This window comes from Molothrus ater, chromosome 7 (genome assembly GCF_012460135.2).
Source record: "Molothrus ater isolate BHLD 08-10-18 breed brown headed cowbird chromosome 7, BPBGC_Mater_1.1, whole genome shotgun sequence".
Taxonomy (NCBI): domain Eukaryota; kingdom Metazoa; phylum Chordata; class Aves; order Passeriformes; family Icteridae; genus Molothrus; species Molothrus ater.
The window spans coordinates 31088021-31106467 of record NC_050484.2 but is presented as its reverse complement, the minus strand read 5'-3'; the positions used below and the strand labels follow the sequence as shown (position 1 = coordinate 31106467).

At 38.6% G+C, this 18447-nt stretch overlaps 1 protein-coding gene across 1 annotated transcript in view; it reads left to right on the top strand.

Annotated features, from left to right (window-relative positions):
* NCKAP5 (NCK associated protein 5) overlaps positions 1-18447 on the top strand; it is a 379983-nt gene that overhangs the window by 232838 nt on the left and 128698 nt on the right. The window contains exon 7 of the mRNA XM_036386988.2: positions 16119-16209. Within this exon, the coding sequence (XP_036242881.1) occupies positions 16119-16209 (91 nt within the window). The remainder of the gene's footprint in view (positions 1-16118; positions 16210-18447) is intronic.

Here is an 18447-nt window from a genome sequence, read left to right as displayed (position 1 = left end):
TGAGTAGATGAAATCTGCCTATCATGTCTGTGGCAGCATCAGCACTGGACATAATCTGGCACAGGGCTGAGCTTCTGCAGAGATTTAAAAATAAGGTACTAAGGAGGAAGCCCTGGAGCCACACTGGTTATGTGCACATGTAGTGGTGTAAATAAAATTCAGTCAAAATGACAATGAAACTTGATAGTAGCAAAGGTAAAGTGAAAAGATTCTTTTTAGAAAAACAAAACAAAATGAAAGCACAACCCATCGTCTCTTAACTCTGCTCAAATGCCACCAGACTGGACCCATTCAATCATCCAGCTCTAGCTTTGAACATTTTCCCATTTAAGAAAGTTGAGGATGTGATCTGAGCTTTTCTAAGATTTGTGTTCTTGGTGGTAGCCTGAATTAAGCAATTACATTAAAAACCATAATGAGTGGTTTTCTCTGTCTGTTATTCTTGTTGCATGATGAAATACAAAGACCTGAATGCAGACATGCTCACCAAAAAAAGTAAAACAAAAAATTAAATCTATTTAGTGAAATTAAATTGATTTTCTTTTTTAGTAAATTTTTTTCTGAATGGGTTTATCTGTCAGTTTTGATATATGCCATGGATGATAGAATTATTTTACACTGGCACAGGAAGGCATGTCATCTTATACTGCTGAGTACAGGTACCTGCTGAAAAGCAAAAAGTGACAGAAATGGACATCACTGGGTCAATTCCTACTTATTCATATTACTAGGTCACACAAAAAGTCTGTATACAAACAGGTTTGGAAATTCTATTGAAAGGCCTTGGCTCAGAGGAGAATTTCATGCTTCTTTGGAGGATGGAAGAGTTTCAGCAGCTGCTGAAAGAAGCATTTGCTTCTGATGGTACAGGGTTTGAGAAGTCCATGCAAGAGTGATTTGTTGTATTTTTTGTTTATTTTTTTAATAGGCAGTTTAAATTCTCTGGCCATTGCAGTTCTGGTTGTGATTCACAGTGCTGCCCAGATGTCAAATTTATCTTGCAGAAGTGAAGCACTACTGACCTTGTGTTTGTAGTTCGTAAAACTTTAGCTATCAATCGTTTATATATTTGGCATTTTATCTCAATTTTATGCAATGTGTGGGCAGAAATATATAAATTTTATATGAGATGACATTCATTAGTATATATACTTGAGAGTTTTAATAAAGCATGAATGTTGTAATTCAGGGTAATCTGTGCAGTCTGCATGGCTTGAAAACCTCAAGCAAAATTTTTCATCCCAAAGTAAACATGAGTGAAAAAATAGACATCGATAAATTTTTTCCCGTGGTATTTTTAAAATAATTAACAGTTGGAACTGGCTGTCCTCTAGCAAAGTTTAAGTTCAACTTCAATAACTTAAATAGATTGCAATTTTAAGAATATTTTTCTTTAAAATCAGACTTGCACATTTATAATACTTCCACATTTATGTATTACTAGACATTCATATAGAGTGAGTAATAATATTTTTTAAATAGATTTTATATATGATTTCCTACAATTATGTTTGGACTGTGAAGGTACTCTGGTTTATTTCTACTGCCAAATGAAATATCTTTATGATTGTTAAAAAGTGAAAATTTTTTGCTTATATTAAAATGCAAGCATTTTAAACCCAATATAATGTTGCATCATAAAATAGTCAGTATCTTAGATCCACATTTATTATAAATTTTCAAAGCTCAGTTCAGAAGCAGATGATAATTTTTTTTTTCTCCCAAACAATCATAGTTGGTGATTCTGTATTAATTTATTGGAGAATGGTTGTATTTTAAATATTGGGATTACAGAGCAAAGTTTAAACCAAACCAGGGAGTTTGTATTGTGTCTAAATAAAGCACTCAGATGTAAAACAATGCCTTTACATTAGTGAAGAAAGTAGGAGACTGAGTATAACTTGGTGTGGTTTGGTAACAAAAGACTGAACTGGGGTGCTGGGTTTTGTTCTGACTAAATTATTAAGTTATTAACCCATCCAGGTATTGCTTTCACTGAAATCTGAAAGGAAGTTTGAACCCTCTGCTGACTGACTCTGGGCAAGTTATCCACTTTTCCTGTGCCTTTTATTTTTACCAAAAAGGAGAAAGTTTTAGGTCAAAACACAGAATGTAGGAAGTGCCAGATGATTTTGGATGTCTTTTTTTTTTGGTTTTCCAACATTAAGGCTTTAATACTACCATGTATTTTACAGAATACAGGAAAATGGGATTTTTATATTCACAGTTGAAAACTGTTGTTTATTTAAGGCATGTTTGTGCTGGAGGTACATTCTCTCTTCAGATTACTGTTAATACACAATCTCTTAGGTCTATTAACCATTTTTCAGCCCTTAATGCTAACATTTAAATTCCTCCAGTTTGTATGTGTTTTGATAATGTTTGTAAGCAGGTGCTTGGAACAACTCTCTTGACAACAGCAGCTTCTGATAAATAATAAATAATAGTCACTAGTAAAATGAGTAGATTACTTATGTTTTAAGCTAACAATAGCTTTTTTCTCTTGCTTTAATTTTTCATCAGTGAGAGACTGAAAGACTTGTTCCCAAATGAATTAAAAATCCAGGAGCTTTCCACTTGTTCAAAGAGTTGTGAATATAATCTGTTTATTAAATTGGTGTGAATGTGTAAACTTTGAAATCAAGATGTATTTGCTCAAATTCTAAAAGATTTGCCTTTAACAAACAGTGTTAGGAGTCAAACAGTGTAAGTGATCACCCCAGCAGTTAAGGATTTGTTTCTTCTCCTCCCATAAGACTGTTTGTCATTTGGAGATGCATCAGTGTAAATATCAAAACAAAAAAATCCTGTGTGAAGAAGAACATGGCCTTTATTGCAAAATGAGTTACCATATTCCTTCAGCAATTCCAAATATTGTTGGATTTATAATTTTTACATTTGCAAAGGGCAAGTTTGTTTTATTAACAGGTTTAATTCGTGCCATTTGCAGCCAAGCAATTTCTCAGAACATGCTATGTGTTTAGTGGCTTCAGCAGTGAATTAGGGTTTGAGATCATGAAGATTAAGGAAATCTGTTACACTTTATTGTAGTATTCTGAAATTACTTTGAAGTAAATCATTAGCAATGAGCTTAACAAAGGTATAAAAATACTTGTCTAGCACTGTGTTAATAAAAAGATTGCCAGCATCCTTATTTTATAAGAATCTTGAAATAAAAATGCTGTTTGGAACATACTAATACAGACAAATATGAACAGACAAAATAGACAAATATGGATAATTTACAAATTGCTATTATAGGAGTTATTTTAAAAATAAAGTGAACATGGGTGATTTAAAGTAATTCAATTTCATTTTTACTTTAATTTTACCCTCAATGTCAGCACTGGATGTTCTCCAAGATGACATTGCTTGCAATTGTGTCAGGCAGGCTTGTCTCTGCTGTGAAGGCAGATTGTCAACCCTACAACCGCTGCTCTGGATGTGGCTTTTTGCAGGGATGGGGTTTTTGCCCTCTTGCTTTATTCTTCCCTTTGCCTCCTTTTGGCTGACATCCCTCTAAAGCCACGTAGGCTGGCAAGATCTGTGTTTCCCTGAGTGCAGCCCCCCTAGGGAGGTCTGACCCATCCTGGGTCTGTCCCACCCTCTGAGCCCACCCTCCCCTCCAGGTCACATCTGTCTAAAAATCTTTTGTTCCTTATAATGACAGAACTTTGAAACCTGAGTGAATTATTATAATTGTGTCATAAAAGAGAGCTTAAATTAACAGAGCAAGCAGGAGTCTGAGATGTCTCCCGTGCCCACAGGTTGGATTGTTTTTGTGTAATTGCCTGAGAGTCCAGCTTTTCCACCTGCCCAGATATTGCATTTGCAGGGAAGCCCTGATGAAGGCAGGAATGATGCATCTGACTCCATGATCTCAGAAGGCTAATTTATTACTTTATAATACTATATTATATTAAAGAATACTGTACTATACTATACTAAAGAATACAGAAAGGATACTTGCAGATTGCTAAAAAGATAACAATGAAAACTCATGACTCTCTCCAGAGTCTGACACAGCTTGGCACTGATTGGCCAAAGAGTCAAAACAACTCACAGCAGAATCCAATGAAACAATCACCTGTGGGTAAACAATCTCCAAACACATTCCACATGAGCAAAACACAGGAGAAGCAAATGACATAAGAGTTGTTTTCCTTTTCTCTGAGGCTTCTCAGCTTCCCAGGAGAAAAATTCTGTGTGAAGGGATTTCTTTCAGAGAATGTGAATGCCACACCCAGCTATGGATATAAAAGGACCTGACAAACCTTCTTCTCCCATTATGGCAATTCCCCTGTCATGCACAAGAGGTCCTGTCCTATGCAGCATTTTTGCTCATGATGAAGGTAAATGGTCCTTCCTTTCTGGAGAATAAATGGAAAATTTCAAGTTTTAGCAATGTGAGGTGCTGCTGTTCAGTGCTCGACATTCATTCCCAACATGTCCAGCCCAGCCTCTCTTTCCTGTATCACTGTGACTTTTTTTGTTGTTATTGCCCTTTTCCCCTCTTTGGACATAGATATCTAAATTGGTTTGCTAGAAATCAGTCTCCAGCATGGTAATAGTGGGCTATAAGATAATTATCGTTTTCTTTCAACTTTTTATAATATTTAATTAAGGATGCAAAGGGATCTTTTTTCTTTGTGTTGATTCTTGCTTAGAGGGGAAAAGAAGTCCCTCAGGAGAACCACTAAATAATTTCTTAGCAAGGCAGGCTTGTGAGGCTTTGTCTTCACCAGATCAGCTAAAACACAGCCTGGCTGTTCACTTAAGTCACAAAGGCTCTGACTCTATGGAATGAACTCTTGAGTTCAGTGGAATGACTTGTGCTCAAAGTTAGGCAATTTTGCAATAATTCATGCTGCTACAGTTTGAAACTGGTAGACACAGTAGTTTCTAGAGTCATCTAATTTTTCTGAATTCCTCTGACATAAACTCAGAGCCTTGCAAAATGCTGAACCTCGTGTTTTACAGATATTTCTTGAGGTTTGCATATTAGACTGCCATATCTGGTATCAGTTCTTGTATATCCAGGAAAAAGAGTGCTAATCTAGTTCTTAACATAAGAATTTTATTCGCTGAGTCAAATTTTGAGGTATTTTAACATAAATGTGTTTATTCCTGTGGTGATCTTACATTTTTGAGGTAGCACAAATTGCAAGGGTAAGGTGACAGTTTGTAGTAAACTTGTGATGTTAATATTCCATCTAATACTAATTTCTGGGGCTAGAAATATGTGTTAAATATGCTCTGTTTGCTGTTCCTTGGTTACACCTTTGCCTGGTGAATTTAGCAGACTTATCTCTGCAGCAGAGCTGTTCCACTTAGCAGGTGTTCAAAAGGCTGAGGATCTGTCCCTTGTAATGGAAGTGCCTGAAACTTTCTGTGCTTTTTATTCCAAGGGATGATGAAATATGATCTGCTGTTTGGGTGCATAAAAGTTGATTAAAGTTGTGTGCTCATGGATCTGTTCTGAATGCTGCTTGTGAAAGCACAGAAATGAAGTTCTTGTCTTTATAGAGCTGGATGGCAAAGATTTGCATTTCTCAAAGCTTTCAAGTTATGTCAGACCTGATCATGGAAACAGCCTTCCTCTTGAAGGGAGAGAAGGGAGTTCATATTGAGGCTTTTTTCTGATGAATCTTTGATTAGTGCTTCACTGGTATTTATAATCATCATAAGCTGTTATGAAATAGAAACTGTTAACTCAATTTTCAGAGGGAAATTCTGAAACAAAGCCACAGAGGTATCCCATGACAGTGGGAAGTCTTGAAAAGAGGCTTCTTGAAGCATAGGCTGATGTGTTAACTGCTGGATCTTCCTTTCTGAAGCAAATGAGGTTTGAGTTGATTTTGTTCTCTGCTTTAGATATTACGAAAAAAAAGAATCCTAAATAGTTATGCTAAATATTTTTACAGTGGAAATAAAATCCCTATAGGAAACATTAATGAGCTTTGCAATAAATACTGCTTTTACAAATGACCTAACCTTTGCTTCATTATAGTCATGTCCTATGAGAAGTAAACAGGGTAATGTTCAACTAGTGCATTATTTAGAGATTTTTGGTGTACATTTTGAAAGCCTCATACTGGGCTGTGCCCACAGGATTCCCATTAAACACAATGGGAGCCGTGTGGCTAAAATCCTGCAGAGCTGTTTGAAAATGGATCCCATGCTGTGCTGAAGATAAATGATTAAAGAATGAGTGCTTGAGAGTGGAGGAGGGAGTGATGTTGTGATTCTCCACTTAGGGCTGTAGTTGGACTGAAAATCTTTCTCTAAGCCCTTCTTAAATGATCTCCTGTTTCTCAAAAGAAATACCAATACAGTACAAATGGTTAAACATTTGCACCTTAGAGATGTCTAGACATCTTTTCACTTCTCTTCTCTTTACATTTAACTTTTTTGTTATACTTTTCTTTATCTGCCGCCTTACTTCTTGCTTAAATTTTTCATGTCTTTTTTTTTTGTTCTTCAAGTTCTTTTATGCTATGTTGTCTTTATTTCTGCTCCTCATGTCTTGTATTGTTCTCTTCCTCTCAAGTCTCTCCTTTCTTTCTTCAAATGGGAGCAGGCAGTTGTGGAAGCCCATCCATGCAGCAAATATTTCTGTGCATTTCAGTGCAAATCCTACTTACAGAAATATTTGCCTGCATTTACCCTGTTCGTCTCCAGGATAATCCAATTTAAAGAGAAGGGCTTCAATAGGTCAAATTTGGCATTTTGAAGCTGTGTACTTCTTTTGTTACATCATACAATGGATAGTGGCTATGACAGAATACTGTTTGGAAAGATGGTAGAGTGCTTTATGGAAATTAACTGTCTCTACCTTTTTTTTTTTGTTTGTTTTAATACAGCTGTTCCTTTTTTTCCTCTTGCATTTCATTTGTATCTTGATATTATTCTTTTTCCCTTCTTATCTTCTTTTGCTTTTGACAGGCTTGCACACATACAGAAGGGGAGAACATGAAAAGTTATTAATGACAAAATACATATCTTTGATTTTTTTGTGACCAGCTCACAATTAGTTTCGTGCAGCTCTTGTTTGTTGGTATCAAAGCTGATGTTGCTGTTTATGACACTGCTGCAGCACTTTTCTGTGTGCACTGTCATGTGTTTTTATTGCCTCATTATCAACTGCTTGGTTGTAGAAAAGCTGTCAATATAATTTTAGACAGGCTACCACCACCTAATGACACAGGTAATTAAGCCCTTGGAGACCATTATTCTGACCATCTATTACTTGTTTAGGCTGGTTTGCTCTGCTGCTGTGGTTTGGAGATCTAAAGCCACAAGGCTTTTGTTCTGACATCTCTGACATGACCTGCTCCTTGTGGGTGTTCTCTAACCCCCTGAACATTAGACTGCAAGAGTAATTATTTGTACATCTGAGGTTTCTTTAATAGCAGATCTATATTGCTGCTTAGTGCATCTGTCCTGCAGGAGGATAAACTCCCTTTGAGCTGGGCACCCGTGGAATAGGAATCTGTGTTGTTCCAGGCAGTGCTGCAGGAAACCTACCTGGATGAAGGCATTCCTTATGCTCAGAAGATACTTGGCATTCACTGTCCTGGCAGTTTGGATCTACTTTGAGGCAAAACATGTTGGAAGCATTTCATTTATATGTTTTTCATTCCATAACTTTGTGATTTGGAGAGTGTAATGTGGAGGGTTTGTTGTGTGAGCTGTTCCCAGTCACACAGAGGGGACACCAGAGCATCAGCTGCTCCTGATCTCAGCTGGTCAGCCCAGAAGTGCCTCATACCCCCTGTTTGGAATATACCTGAAGATCCAAAGCAAGATCTCTGCTGAGGAAAAGCAAAGAAAGACAAATGTTAGCAGCACATTATCCCCCTTGGAATTAAAATATCATATCATTATTTGTAGTGCAAACATCATTTGGAGTATTCCTACACATTTCATCCATCTTTGCAGATCTTTAATTTAGAGGTTTTCAGGAAGTCACAGCTGATGAGAAAATCTCCATTTTTTACTTTCTTTATTGTAGTCTTTTTGAGCTGAAATTTGGAAAGGCTGAAGTCAAAAAATTGAAAAGAATTTATATTTTTTAAGACTGCCTATTGTCCCTTTAAAAGTACTTTTAAGCAAATCTCATGGTTGGGAACCAGAGCATTGTTTCTTGATGTTCTTTGTGAACATCAGAGATTATTTGTTTTGGGGGAATCTACGTTCAAAGTGGGATGTTTCCTCTTGTAGCTGGGTCTTGTATAGTTACATGTGCAGGAGTTTGGGCCTTTGCAGTTGGCTGTACAATGTCAGGAAGGGGCTGGAACTGTCATGTGAATTTGATTTTTGATGTAAAATTTAGATTATTGACTCAAACTAGAAATGGTTTCTTGAATTTCTCTTTTTTTTTTCTTTAGAGTCCCATTGACTCCATTGGTAGTTAGTTTTTCAAATTCCTTAAATTCACAAATAGCATTGTGACATAATGCAGAAATTTTTGCAGCTGTGTGAGGATGGTCTTCGTACCACCTCGAAGCTGTGACTCAGAATTGAACAAGAGCTTTTTAATTTTGAGTGGCTGTACAATTCTGTAAGTAGTGGTTGGTCTGCACCAGTATGCAAAATGAAATATGAGTATTTGGAGGAACTGGTAGATATATCTTTCCATCCAGCTAAACATTTGCAAATATGGAAAAACAAACACTTGTTTAAAGTGTAGAAAAAAAGAAAAAAGTAAACCCCTACCATTATTTGAAATTGGAAATATTTGCAGTCTGTTTGTATAGTTGCCTGTAATTTTTTCTGAAGCTTTTAGTTGTGACTATTTCTGGTGCCTCCAGCATGAATATAGTTTGAACTTATGAACATATGTTTAAGATGACACAATAATTAACTTTCTCTGTGTGCCTGGTTCTATCCACTTATAGTTAATGAAAATATCTTCTGTCCTAAGGTCCCAGATATGCTACTGGGGACCTGTAGGAGGGACAGTCCTTGCAGTTGAAAAATCCTTTCAATTGCTGCTGAGCAGTTTTTCTGCAAGGCTTAGTCTTGGGCTGAATTTTGTTCTTCCATGCCTGTAACTTCCAAAATCATACACAGGGCTGGTGATGGAAGACACCCATGCAGTCCATATGGCATTTGTCTATCTGTCAACACAGAAATAAACATTACCACTGATTTCTATTGCTGTTCAGAAGCTTTTTGCTGTAGATAGAAGTTTGATGAGTGAAATCATATGACTGAGAGAGACAATGGAAACACTTCCAACATTTCCTGGCTCAAATGGTAGTTAGAGCAGTTTCAGAGAAATGTCATTCGTGATAACAGAATTCAGACTTGTGTGGGAGCAGTGATGTGCCAATGCTGAGGTCTTTCAAAATCCTAACCTACTTATCTGGTGCTCAAAACATTCCTGTTATTTTAAGGATACCTTGAAAATTTCCACTGTGATCAATGGCCAGTGGTTAAACACAGTAAAAGTTGTGTTCAGGTTTTTCAGTTCTGTGCAATTTGGAGTGATGGCATGGTCTAGGGGACAGAGAACCTGACTGGGTTGTCTCAATTGAGTAGAGGATTCTCTGATTGAGTATAGGATCCTCCTCTACTTGTGTGACTGGAGCTCAAGGCCTGTTTCACCCCAGCAGGGCTTTGCAGTCATTGCCTTCATCATGCACAAGATACTGGAGATGCTCCTCATCCTCAGAGTGCCCTCTGGGCAACAGGTCAGATATGCTTTGAGTGCTTTGGAAAGAGGGGTTTGTATGAATATGTGAAAGCTGCATGGCTTGTGCAGTTTGGAAATGCCACAGGGCTGTGGTGGGGAAAGGGTGGAGATGGTGCTGCAGGGGAAGGATTTGCCTGGATATTTCTGGATTGATAAGCACCTGTGCTGATGAACAGAAAGAATAAATATAAATTATACATTACGTGTGCATCTTTCTGCTGCTGTTATGAAGGATGTTATTACTTTATTTTCCAACTGAAATATTAAATGGGGATATTGAGCATTCTGCTTTGCCCAGCTCACTGCTATCAGGCTTGTACCAGTGCTGTATCCTAAGCAGAGCTGAAAACCCCTTGGGTTTAAAGCCCCAGCATTTCCCATCTGTCAGTTCTCATTTTAAGTTTATCACATGCCCATTTGCACTTCTCTCTCTCTTTTTAATCCATTTCCAATATCTAAATTCTTTGTAGACATTTGTGTTTGTCTCCTGGCCCCAGCCCTTGAAGCCATGGGCTCACAGCTGGCAGGAGGGGCACAGGGGACAGCAGAGCTGGGGACCACCACGGGGGTGGCTCATCCTGGGGACCACCATGGCTCACGCATGGGGCTCTTGGGGTGGCTGCAGGACCCTGCACAGTCTGAAGAGGAGCCTGCAGGGCTGAGGAGAGCAGACAGCCATGTCTGCTCTTAATAGGAATCCCTGGAGACAGAGCACACAGCCACTAATTTAATTGAAACCAGGTAGAGGAAGAGGCACTCCTGCAAGGATGTAGTGAACAGGAACTGCTGGTGATGAGCTTTTTTTTCTTCTGTTACATCTTGTAAAGCCACTTTGATATTTTCCCTGTTTAACCTGGTCCATTGCAAAGCCTTGAATGGAGTGGTGAGGGAAGTGAGATGCAGGTAAGCCCAAACCTGAAGTTCAAAATTACTAACAAGTAGGGAAACAGATTTGTCTGGGATCTGAGAGAAGCTCTTTGTTTGGTTGGATTATGAGATTGGAGAGGGAGCTGGGAAGCTTGGACAGAGGCACAGAGTTCTGTCAGAGTGCCAGACAGAATGCAGTCTCCAAAGAGACAACCAAAAGTCCAGCTGGTGAAAATACCATCTGGTTCACAGGTGAACAGGAGCTAAAAGAGCTGAGAAACCACACAGGAATCTGTTCCTCTGTCTGTGGTCAGGTGGTAAAAAGGGCTGAGACAGCTCAAGGAGCTAAAATCCAGACCACATCTCCAGGAAATCTATACTAAAAGAGAAGTTGGGAGACTTAAATAGGAGAGAGACAGGAAGCTTCACTCTTTCACAGATAAGAGCTGGAAAAAATATCCTCCTGAGGATTTTAACTACACTGAAGTAACAAGCTGAAGATAGAGAAAGATCTGTTATTGATATTTTTCTCTAAGACTAAAAAATTATCCTGCCCCTTGCATGACATGAGAAAGAAAAAGCTGAAATATAAAGCTCAGCAGCTGCAGTGGGATTCTGCAGAAACCCTTGGATACATCTCTGTAACACTAAATCAGAATCAAGCTGAAGGAATTCTTGTGACATACATTTGAAATAGCCACCAAGTAATGTCCCATCAGCTTGAGGATGATGAGGGTGGAAGGTGATAGCACCTAGCAAAAAGCAGCTGCCAGCCTGTGGAAATCTGGAAGGAAATAGGTCAAGGAGGAAGGGGTTGAATCTGTCATCAACCTTCTAGTGCTGAACAGCTCTGTGCTGCCTGTCCCTTGGAGGGAGAGCTGCACTGGGGGACAAGGCTGAGCAGAGTGTGGGTTGGGGAGAGGGTTTATTTATGGCAGAGGCACAAAGCAGGATTTCTGACCATGACATTGCTGTGGGATGGCACAAAGGACATGCCTGCCTGTGCAAGTGATGGTCCTGAGAAAACTGGTAGGGAATTTAGGAATTTAATTGCTCAGTACTGATGCATCAACCTCAGCAAGGTCTGTCCAGCCTGGCCTGGCTGATGCTGTGCTCTGGCTCTTGCAGGGAGTGGTACCAGCAGGGCCAGGCAGGAGAGGGAGGCAGCAGAGCTGTCAGAACCACACCATTGAGAAACATTAAAAGCAAGTCTCCAGTAAAAATACAGCAGCCTTGGACACGTGAGCATCTGTGTGCTGCTCCCTGGGCAGGGAATGATGTTTCCTGTCTCCTCATTACCCAGAAACACACTTGGGGAAAAAAAAATTACTGTCCATTGCAATTGGATTAATTTCCTGATATTCCCTCACCAGCACAGGACAAATTGCATATTTGAGTGTAGGAGTGATTTTGGGTCAGGAGGAATAGCAGCAAGAACCTGTGGATCATAAATTCAAGTTCTTCACACGATGTGTAATTAATTTCATAAATGAATCAATTGTGGCTTAAAACTGTTTGTATTTCTCATCCTGTTACTCTACCTAGCAGGCTAGTTCAGAGTCTCACTTTTTAAATTATTAAAAACATCTTAATTCCAGCCTAAATGTATTTGTAACCATTAAATACAACTTGTTTTTCAATCATCTGCCTTAGGTTGATGTAGTTTTCTTTCACAGTTTACTTTTTTCCACTGATTCTCTTGTGTAAGTCATACCTGGCTGCTTAAACCCTCTGTCTCAGAGGTTTAGCAAGTCTCTTGTTTAGTCTCTTCTTGTGGCACACACTGTCATTTCAACAGCTTCAGAGCAATCCCTTTTGTGGAATCCTCTCTGGATAAGCCACTCCCGAACACTTTGGTTGTAATTGTAAATATCTTCCTCATGGAATCTTGACAGTGCTTTCCACAGTAGCATTAATATTTTATGTTACTTAAATTCTTATATTTCAAGAACAGATTCTGGTTTCTGAATGCCTCATTTCTTCTTCTGTTTTGTGCTTTGAGATATTTATCTTTAGGTTAGGACTGGTAGGGATCTGTTCCCCTACACTAAACTGGCATTTTGTCAGGAAACTTAAGGAGCTCGTGTTGAACATGGTTTTCATTTACTTTCCCCCAAAAAACCCCCCATAGATTTATTAAAAAATAGAAGTTGAAAGGAACACTTGAGTTTTAAGAAAATGACAATTCAAATGACAGATGTAACAGAAAATTTAATGGCGCTATGCAAGATGCTTCAGGTGACTAGACAGTAAATAAAGTACTAAAGAAAGGGGAAAATAAATGTTCTTAAATAGTGCTTGAAGAATTTAGACTCAGAAGTGATGAGCTTTAGAGGCTGATTTTTCAGATTTTAACAGCTTGCTAGTTACATAAGATACAGAGAATCCTTGGCAAAGCAGTCCAGCAAGAAGGCAGAATACACATGTGGGGATAACTATCCTAAAAATAATCTGGAAGTGCTGGATGTTGGATTGGGTCCAGCTGAGATATTAGAATCAAAACCAAGAGCAGATAACCTTTTGTGGTTACCAGAAGGAGAAAAAATATAGGTCAATGTGTAGAAACAGCCTTTCATGAAGCTCATAATTTTTTGGCTTCACTTCCAAAATTTTCATCCCCTTTGGTGGCCTTGTTCAGGGAGCAAAACATGGGATCCCAAGCTGAATTTATAGAGGCTCCATTATTTTTGCATTCTGTAAATAGGATTTGTAGTAAATTGCTCTGGTATGTGTTGTCACTGAGGAGAGTTTTATAGATCATAAGGTAACAATAGCTTTTCAATTAAGGTGCCATTAATTCATGCATCAAAAACTCTCATTCATAAGAAACAAGTCTTGATTATTCTCCTGTACCATATTTGGTCCTAAAAATGGACAGCTGGGATGTGAGTGAAGAAGCAGCAGCTCACAAACTGCAAGAGCACTGGCCATCAGAGCTTTGCAGTGAATTTGACTGCAAACATAATTCACCTCCTTGTTTTCTCCTAGTTGTTAATTCTTTTTCAGATATTCCATGGCTACCCAAAGCTGGTAATATCCTCCCAGGGCTGGTTTGATGGTGATGTGACCACACATCACAGTCTGTAATGTCTGTGATTCAGCTTAATAGCTGTCAGCTCTTACAGACTTTTATAGTGGCTGCAAACAACAAAACCACAGAAGTTTCAATTGTCTTTAACTGAGCTCTTGCTCATGTTGCAAAAATTACCCTATTGCTTAGAAATCTGAGTGCTGATGGGAGTTATTTGTGATTGCCACAAGAAACTGTCCCTGTAAGGCTGTTCAACAAGGCAGGCCTGTGGTCTAAAATAGATTATCTGAGTTTGACTGAAGATTAAAAGACCTATTGAATTTATAAAGAATTCATAATTTTCCTGAGCTGGTTTAAGCGATCATAGTAATATGCAACTGGACTTTATTTTCATTAATACTCTTAGTTCTAAATTGAAAAACCGTGATTTAGTGCTGGTTGAATCTATTCTTTCTCCCATTTTTGTTTGTTTATTAATTTGGAAGAATGTTGTGGAGGACTAGCACTGGAACTGCATTTGCATAGATAAACACAATAATTAAGAATGCTATTACACCATTAATTTAAAATTGAAATGGTGGGCATGTTAGGAAATGAAATCTTTCTGTGAGGACTGCACAGGAATTTATGGTGTGAACCAAAATGATTTGTTCTTTCATGTAAAAGGCATCTGATTAAGGTCAGCCTCTGAGCAGAAATGGTTCCAATCTGCAACTGAAAAACTGCACCACTGTCTGCACTAGAGATTAGAGCTGGCTTGATTTTATGCACATTTGGTCAACAGATGGTCAAACTATTCTGTGGGCATTCTGGCAGTGTAGAAGTCTGCACATCAATGACAAAAAAACATCACAGGAATAAGTAGAATGTCAGTGTTCATCTGAGTAGAATGAGCACCCAGTGTCAGCTTCTTGAAAAGTAGCGTAGTGGGCTGACTTGGAAGGAGAAAACCTGGAATAACATCACATTGTTGCTTAATTAGCCAATGCCATTCATTCTGGTAAGATTGAAAGAACAGAAAGACCATGAGGCTCATATAAGAGATAATGCTGTTGGCCTTTGGCCAGAGCAGTTAGCGAATATTTTCTGTCTCGCTGGATTGTTACCTTAGAAATAAACAAATATAAAGATATGCTGTGAATAATTCTTCTGCTCAGTTTCATTTGGAAAGAATACTGCAAAAAAAAAGTCATGTTTCTCTAAACACAGTAGAAATAAACAACAGCAGGCAGTTGCTGGTCTGATATGCCCAGGAATACTGGCACCTTCTTCAAGGTCACTGTTTTAATATACAGTGTATCTGGCAGTATGAGCTAAGGTATTTCTCTCTCCTGCCTTTGCATCACCTTTATGCCTGTGCCACAGCAGTTTTCCCTTCTCCAGCCCCTATTCCATCTGGGCTGTTTTTCCAACTATCTCGAGGGACTGAGACTGCTTGAAAGGAAAACAGAAAATCTGAAAGGGAGAGAGAAAAACTGTTACAACACAGCTGAAGGAGAGGCTGTACTGGGGTGAGAATCTGTGTGGGACATGGGGAGTGGGGAGAAGTGTGAGGATCTTTGGCTGGAATTTTCGCCATTTTTAGTTGTGAAACCCAGTTTCCTTGTTGTGTCCATCACTGCTCCTCTGATTTTGATCCTTTTCCTCCTTTTACCCATAGCTGAAACCAGCCCTACTCCCAGCCCTGCTATTTGTGATCAGCCTTGGTTACATCTAAGCCCATGGGATTTAATTTCTGACCCACCTTGAATGGGGCAGTGTTTCATAGGTGTCTTCCCTTTTTCCTATTGTGGGAAGGAGCAGAATTCCTTATGAGCAGGCTCCATTCATCAGGGTTGGTGTTACCATCAGTTTAACTTTCTTGATGAATGTGTGTAGATCAAAGATGACTTTTGATGGTGCCTGTTAACAACCTCTAAAACAGAAGTGCAAACGTTCCTCCTTTAACTGCTGGAGCTGAAGTTGATTGCACTGTCCTCAGGTGGTGGTACCAGAGTGGAGCCTGCGCTGGCTTTTGGCACCTGTTTGAAAGGGCAGAGAAGGTGCAGGTGTTCAGCTGCTGTGCCCCCATGAACCAAGGCAGTGGCAGAGCTGCCCCATAGCAGAGATGCCATGGACAGCCTGTCTGAGCTGCACAGACCCCACTGTGGGCTCAGAACACAGCTGTCTGTGGGGGCTTTTAACCTGACTGCTCCTAAATGGCAATAATCTCATCGTGGTGTTTGCACTGTTAACAAGGTGATGTCTTTTGCACACATTTGGTTTTAGTTTAGTGAAAGAGCTTGGGTAGGATTTAAACAACACAACTAATTACTGTGCATATTCAAAAGATAAAAGAGTGCCCTTAATGTGTTATTCATAACATGGAGCATGAGAACATTATAAGGCTAGGATTGTCTTTAAATATTAATTTCATGGTAGCCATGGATGCATTAGGCTCTTGTAAAGAACAAAAACACTGAATGCAACTCTTATATTTTTTCCATGCAGCTGACTTTTATAAATATTTTTATTCTCTAGAATGGAGGAGACAGTGAGAAATCTGCTGCAGAGCCAAGGATCCCCAGGCCAGCATGGAGAAGGAACTGTCAATATCATGAAGGTATATCAGGTATTAGTGACTTATTACCTGTTTTCTTCTGATAGAAAAGTTCTTTAAAACAAAAATTCCACTACTTAAACAAATATCTGGCATAGTTTCCTCTATTTGATTATTAATTATGAATACTTGTAAGTGGTAGCTGGTTCAACCTACATTTTCCCAGGTGTTCTCTCAGCAGAGTTGAATGTTTTTCACTTTTATTGTCCTTGTTTTATCTGCTGCTGTTGCTCCTCATAGTTCACAGAGGACAAAGAAACTAGTTTTGAAACCTTTATTAAAGCACTTAATATTTTAACTCATATGTTCCAGTGTCTCTAGTAAACATAGGTATTTTTGACAACTTGACCTTCAGATTGTGATGGATAATTTTACCACTCATGTTCTTATTGGGTGTGGGGATCCCTATCAAGCTTCACAGTTTCATATCCCTGCTTGTGGCAGGTGCATTTTATCACCCTCACCAGGGGTAGAGAGAGTGTCTCAGGACAGAGTTTAGGAGAGAAAGATTTCAGAGGTTTTTCAAAGGGAGCCAGGTCTGTTTATAAGACAGAAGAGTTTTACATTTTCCTAACAGACTGTTGCATTCTGGAAACAGTGAACCTAAGATGGTGGAAAACCTTTTAATTTAAGAGTCTGGAAACAGGAGTGAGATACATCTCAGTTAATCAAATATCAGGCACATGAATTCTTAAAAATATCACTTTGACTTAATGAATTCAGTCCTGTGCTGTGTCTTTTTAAACAGAATAAGCATGCTTATAAAATACTGAAATAATATATTAAAGTCTATACCAGGTAGTGATCCATCAGATAAAACACTTTTCAAAATTTTGAGTTATATTAGTTCATTCTTACAGCTGATGGATCAAAAATACAGCAGTATAGCTAAACAAAAATGTATATTAAAGAGTATCTATCACTGTAATTACATTTTCATTTTAAGCTTGGGTTGAAGAGAAAGGAATCTTTTAGTTTAACCTTCAATATAATCAAATTTTCTTGTTAAAATGATAGCCTGTAAAATTTAATTTCAGGACAAATTAAATTGTTTTGTTGAAGTTATAATAGAACATAGTTCTTTTAGAAACTGTTGACAAAGGCATCTCTATTTTATGCACTATCTTTTTGGGGTGCAAAATTGAAACTCAGTTCGCTTCTGTTATTTCTTTATGGCTTTAAATCCATACATCCTGCTCACTCCTGTCACCACACAGGGGTTGTTCTGAAGTGGGCTTGGTATCAGTCTCTCCTCAAGGTGGATTACTTGTCTGCCCCTCTCTATTATAACAGACATCTGGGATGATTTTATTATCTGCTTTTCTCTGTGCTGGTCTTACTGTGGAAACCCCAGTAAGGTGGCACCACAATTAGGCTTCAGCTTCTTGGGGTTTTGTTTTTGAACTGTCAAGAAGAAAAGCAAAAAAAAATGCTGCAGTTTTGTTTCATAGAACTGAGGGTTTGGGGGTTCTTTATTTTTCTTTTGGGCACTAATCTGGAAAAAAAATTAGCTATGTGGTCTTCGAAATTGGAGATTTTGTGTGCTGCTTTCCTAGAGGGGAGATAAGCCAGTCATTCCAATTTCACTGCTTGTATATTTCTGTATAGTTTTTTTCACTATCTTTATTTAGTTCTTAATTTTTTGGAAAAAAAAAAAGAGAATTTGAGTATGGTCTTGGGTTTTCTTCTCATTCTGGGCCTCACTGATATAGCTATTCATTGTCTCCAGCCAGGCAGGAGTGGGCACTGTGGTGTGCTTTGTGTAAAATCACACAAGGTTTATTTTCTGATCAGCAAAAGAACAAGGAAGTTGTGCCCAGATGCAAGAACATTTCTTCATTTTCCTTCAGCTCTAGCAAACAGCCCCCTCTACTTAGCAAATGGACCCCTTTTGTTCCCTTCTTTCAGGACTCAAGGTTTTGTTTGAATTTGGTGGTTGATACTTTGGGCAAATTCCTCAAACTGGAGCTTTTCTTTCTTTCAGAGTGAAGCTGTTTCTGTCCCAGGGCCTTAAAACACCCATATTCCTGTGTCTCTGGGGCTATTTTAGTGCATAACACCTTCCTTCCCTTCCTGTCCTCTTCTTGTTCCTGGGAACATTTTCACTCATGATATCTCTCAGCTTGTTTTTTAGCCATTTTCATTCCTTGAATATTGCTGGTATGCAATCTTCCTTGCTTATGAGTTTCCTCTCCTAATCCATGACTCAGAAGCAAAGGGTTTTCCTCTCCTGGAGGAATAGCTAGGCTG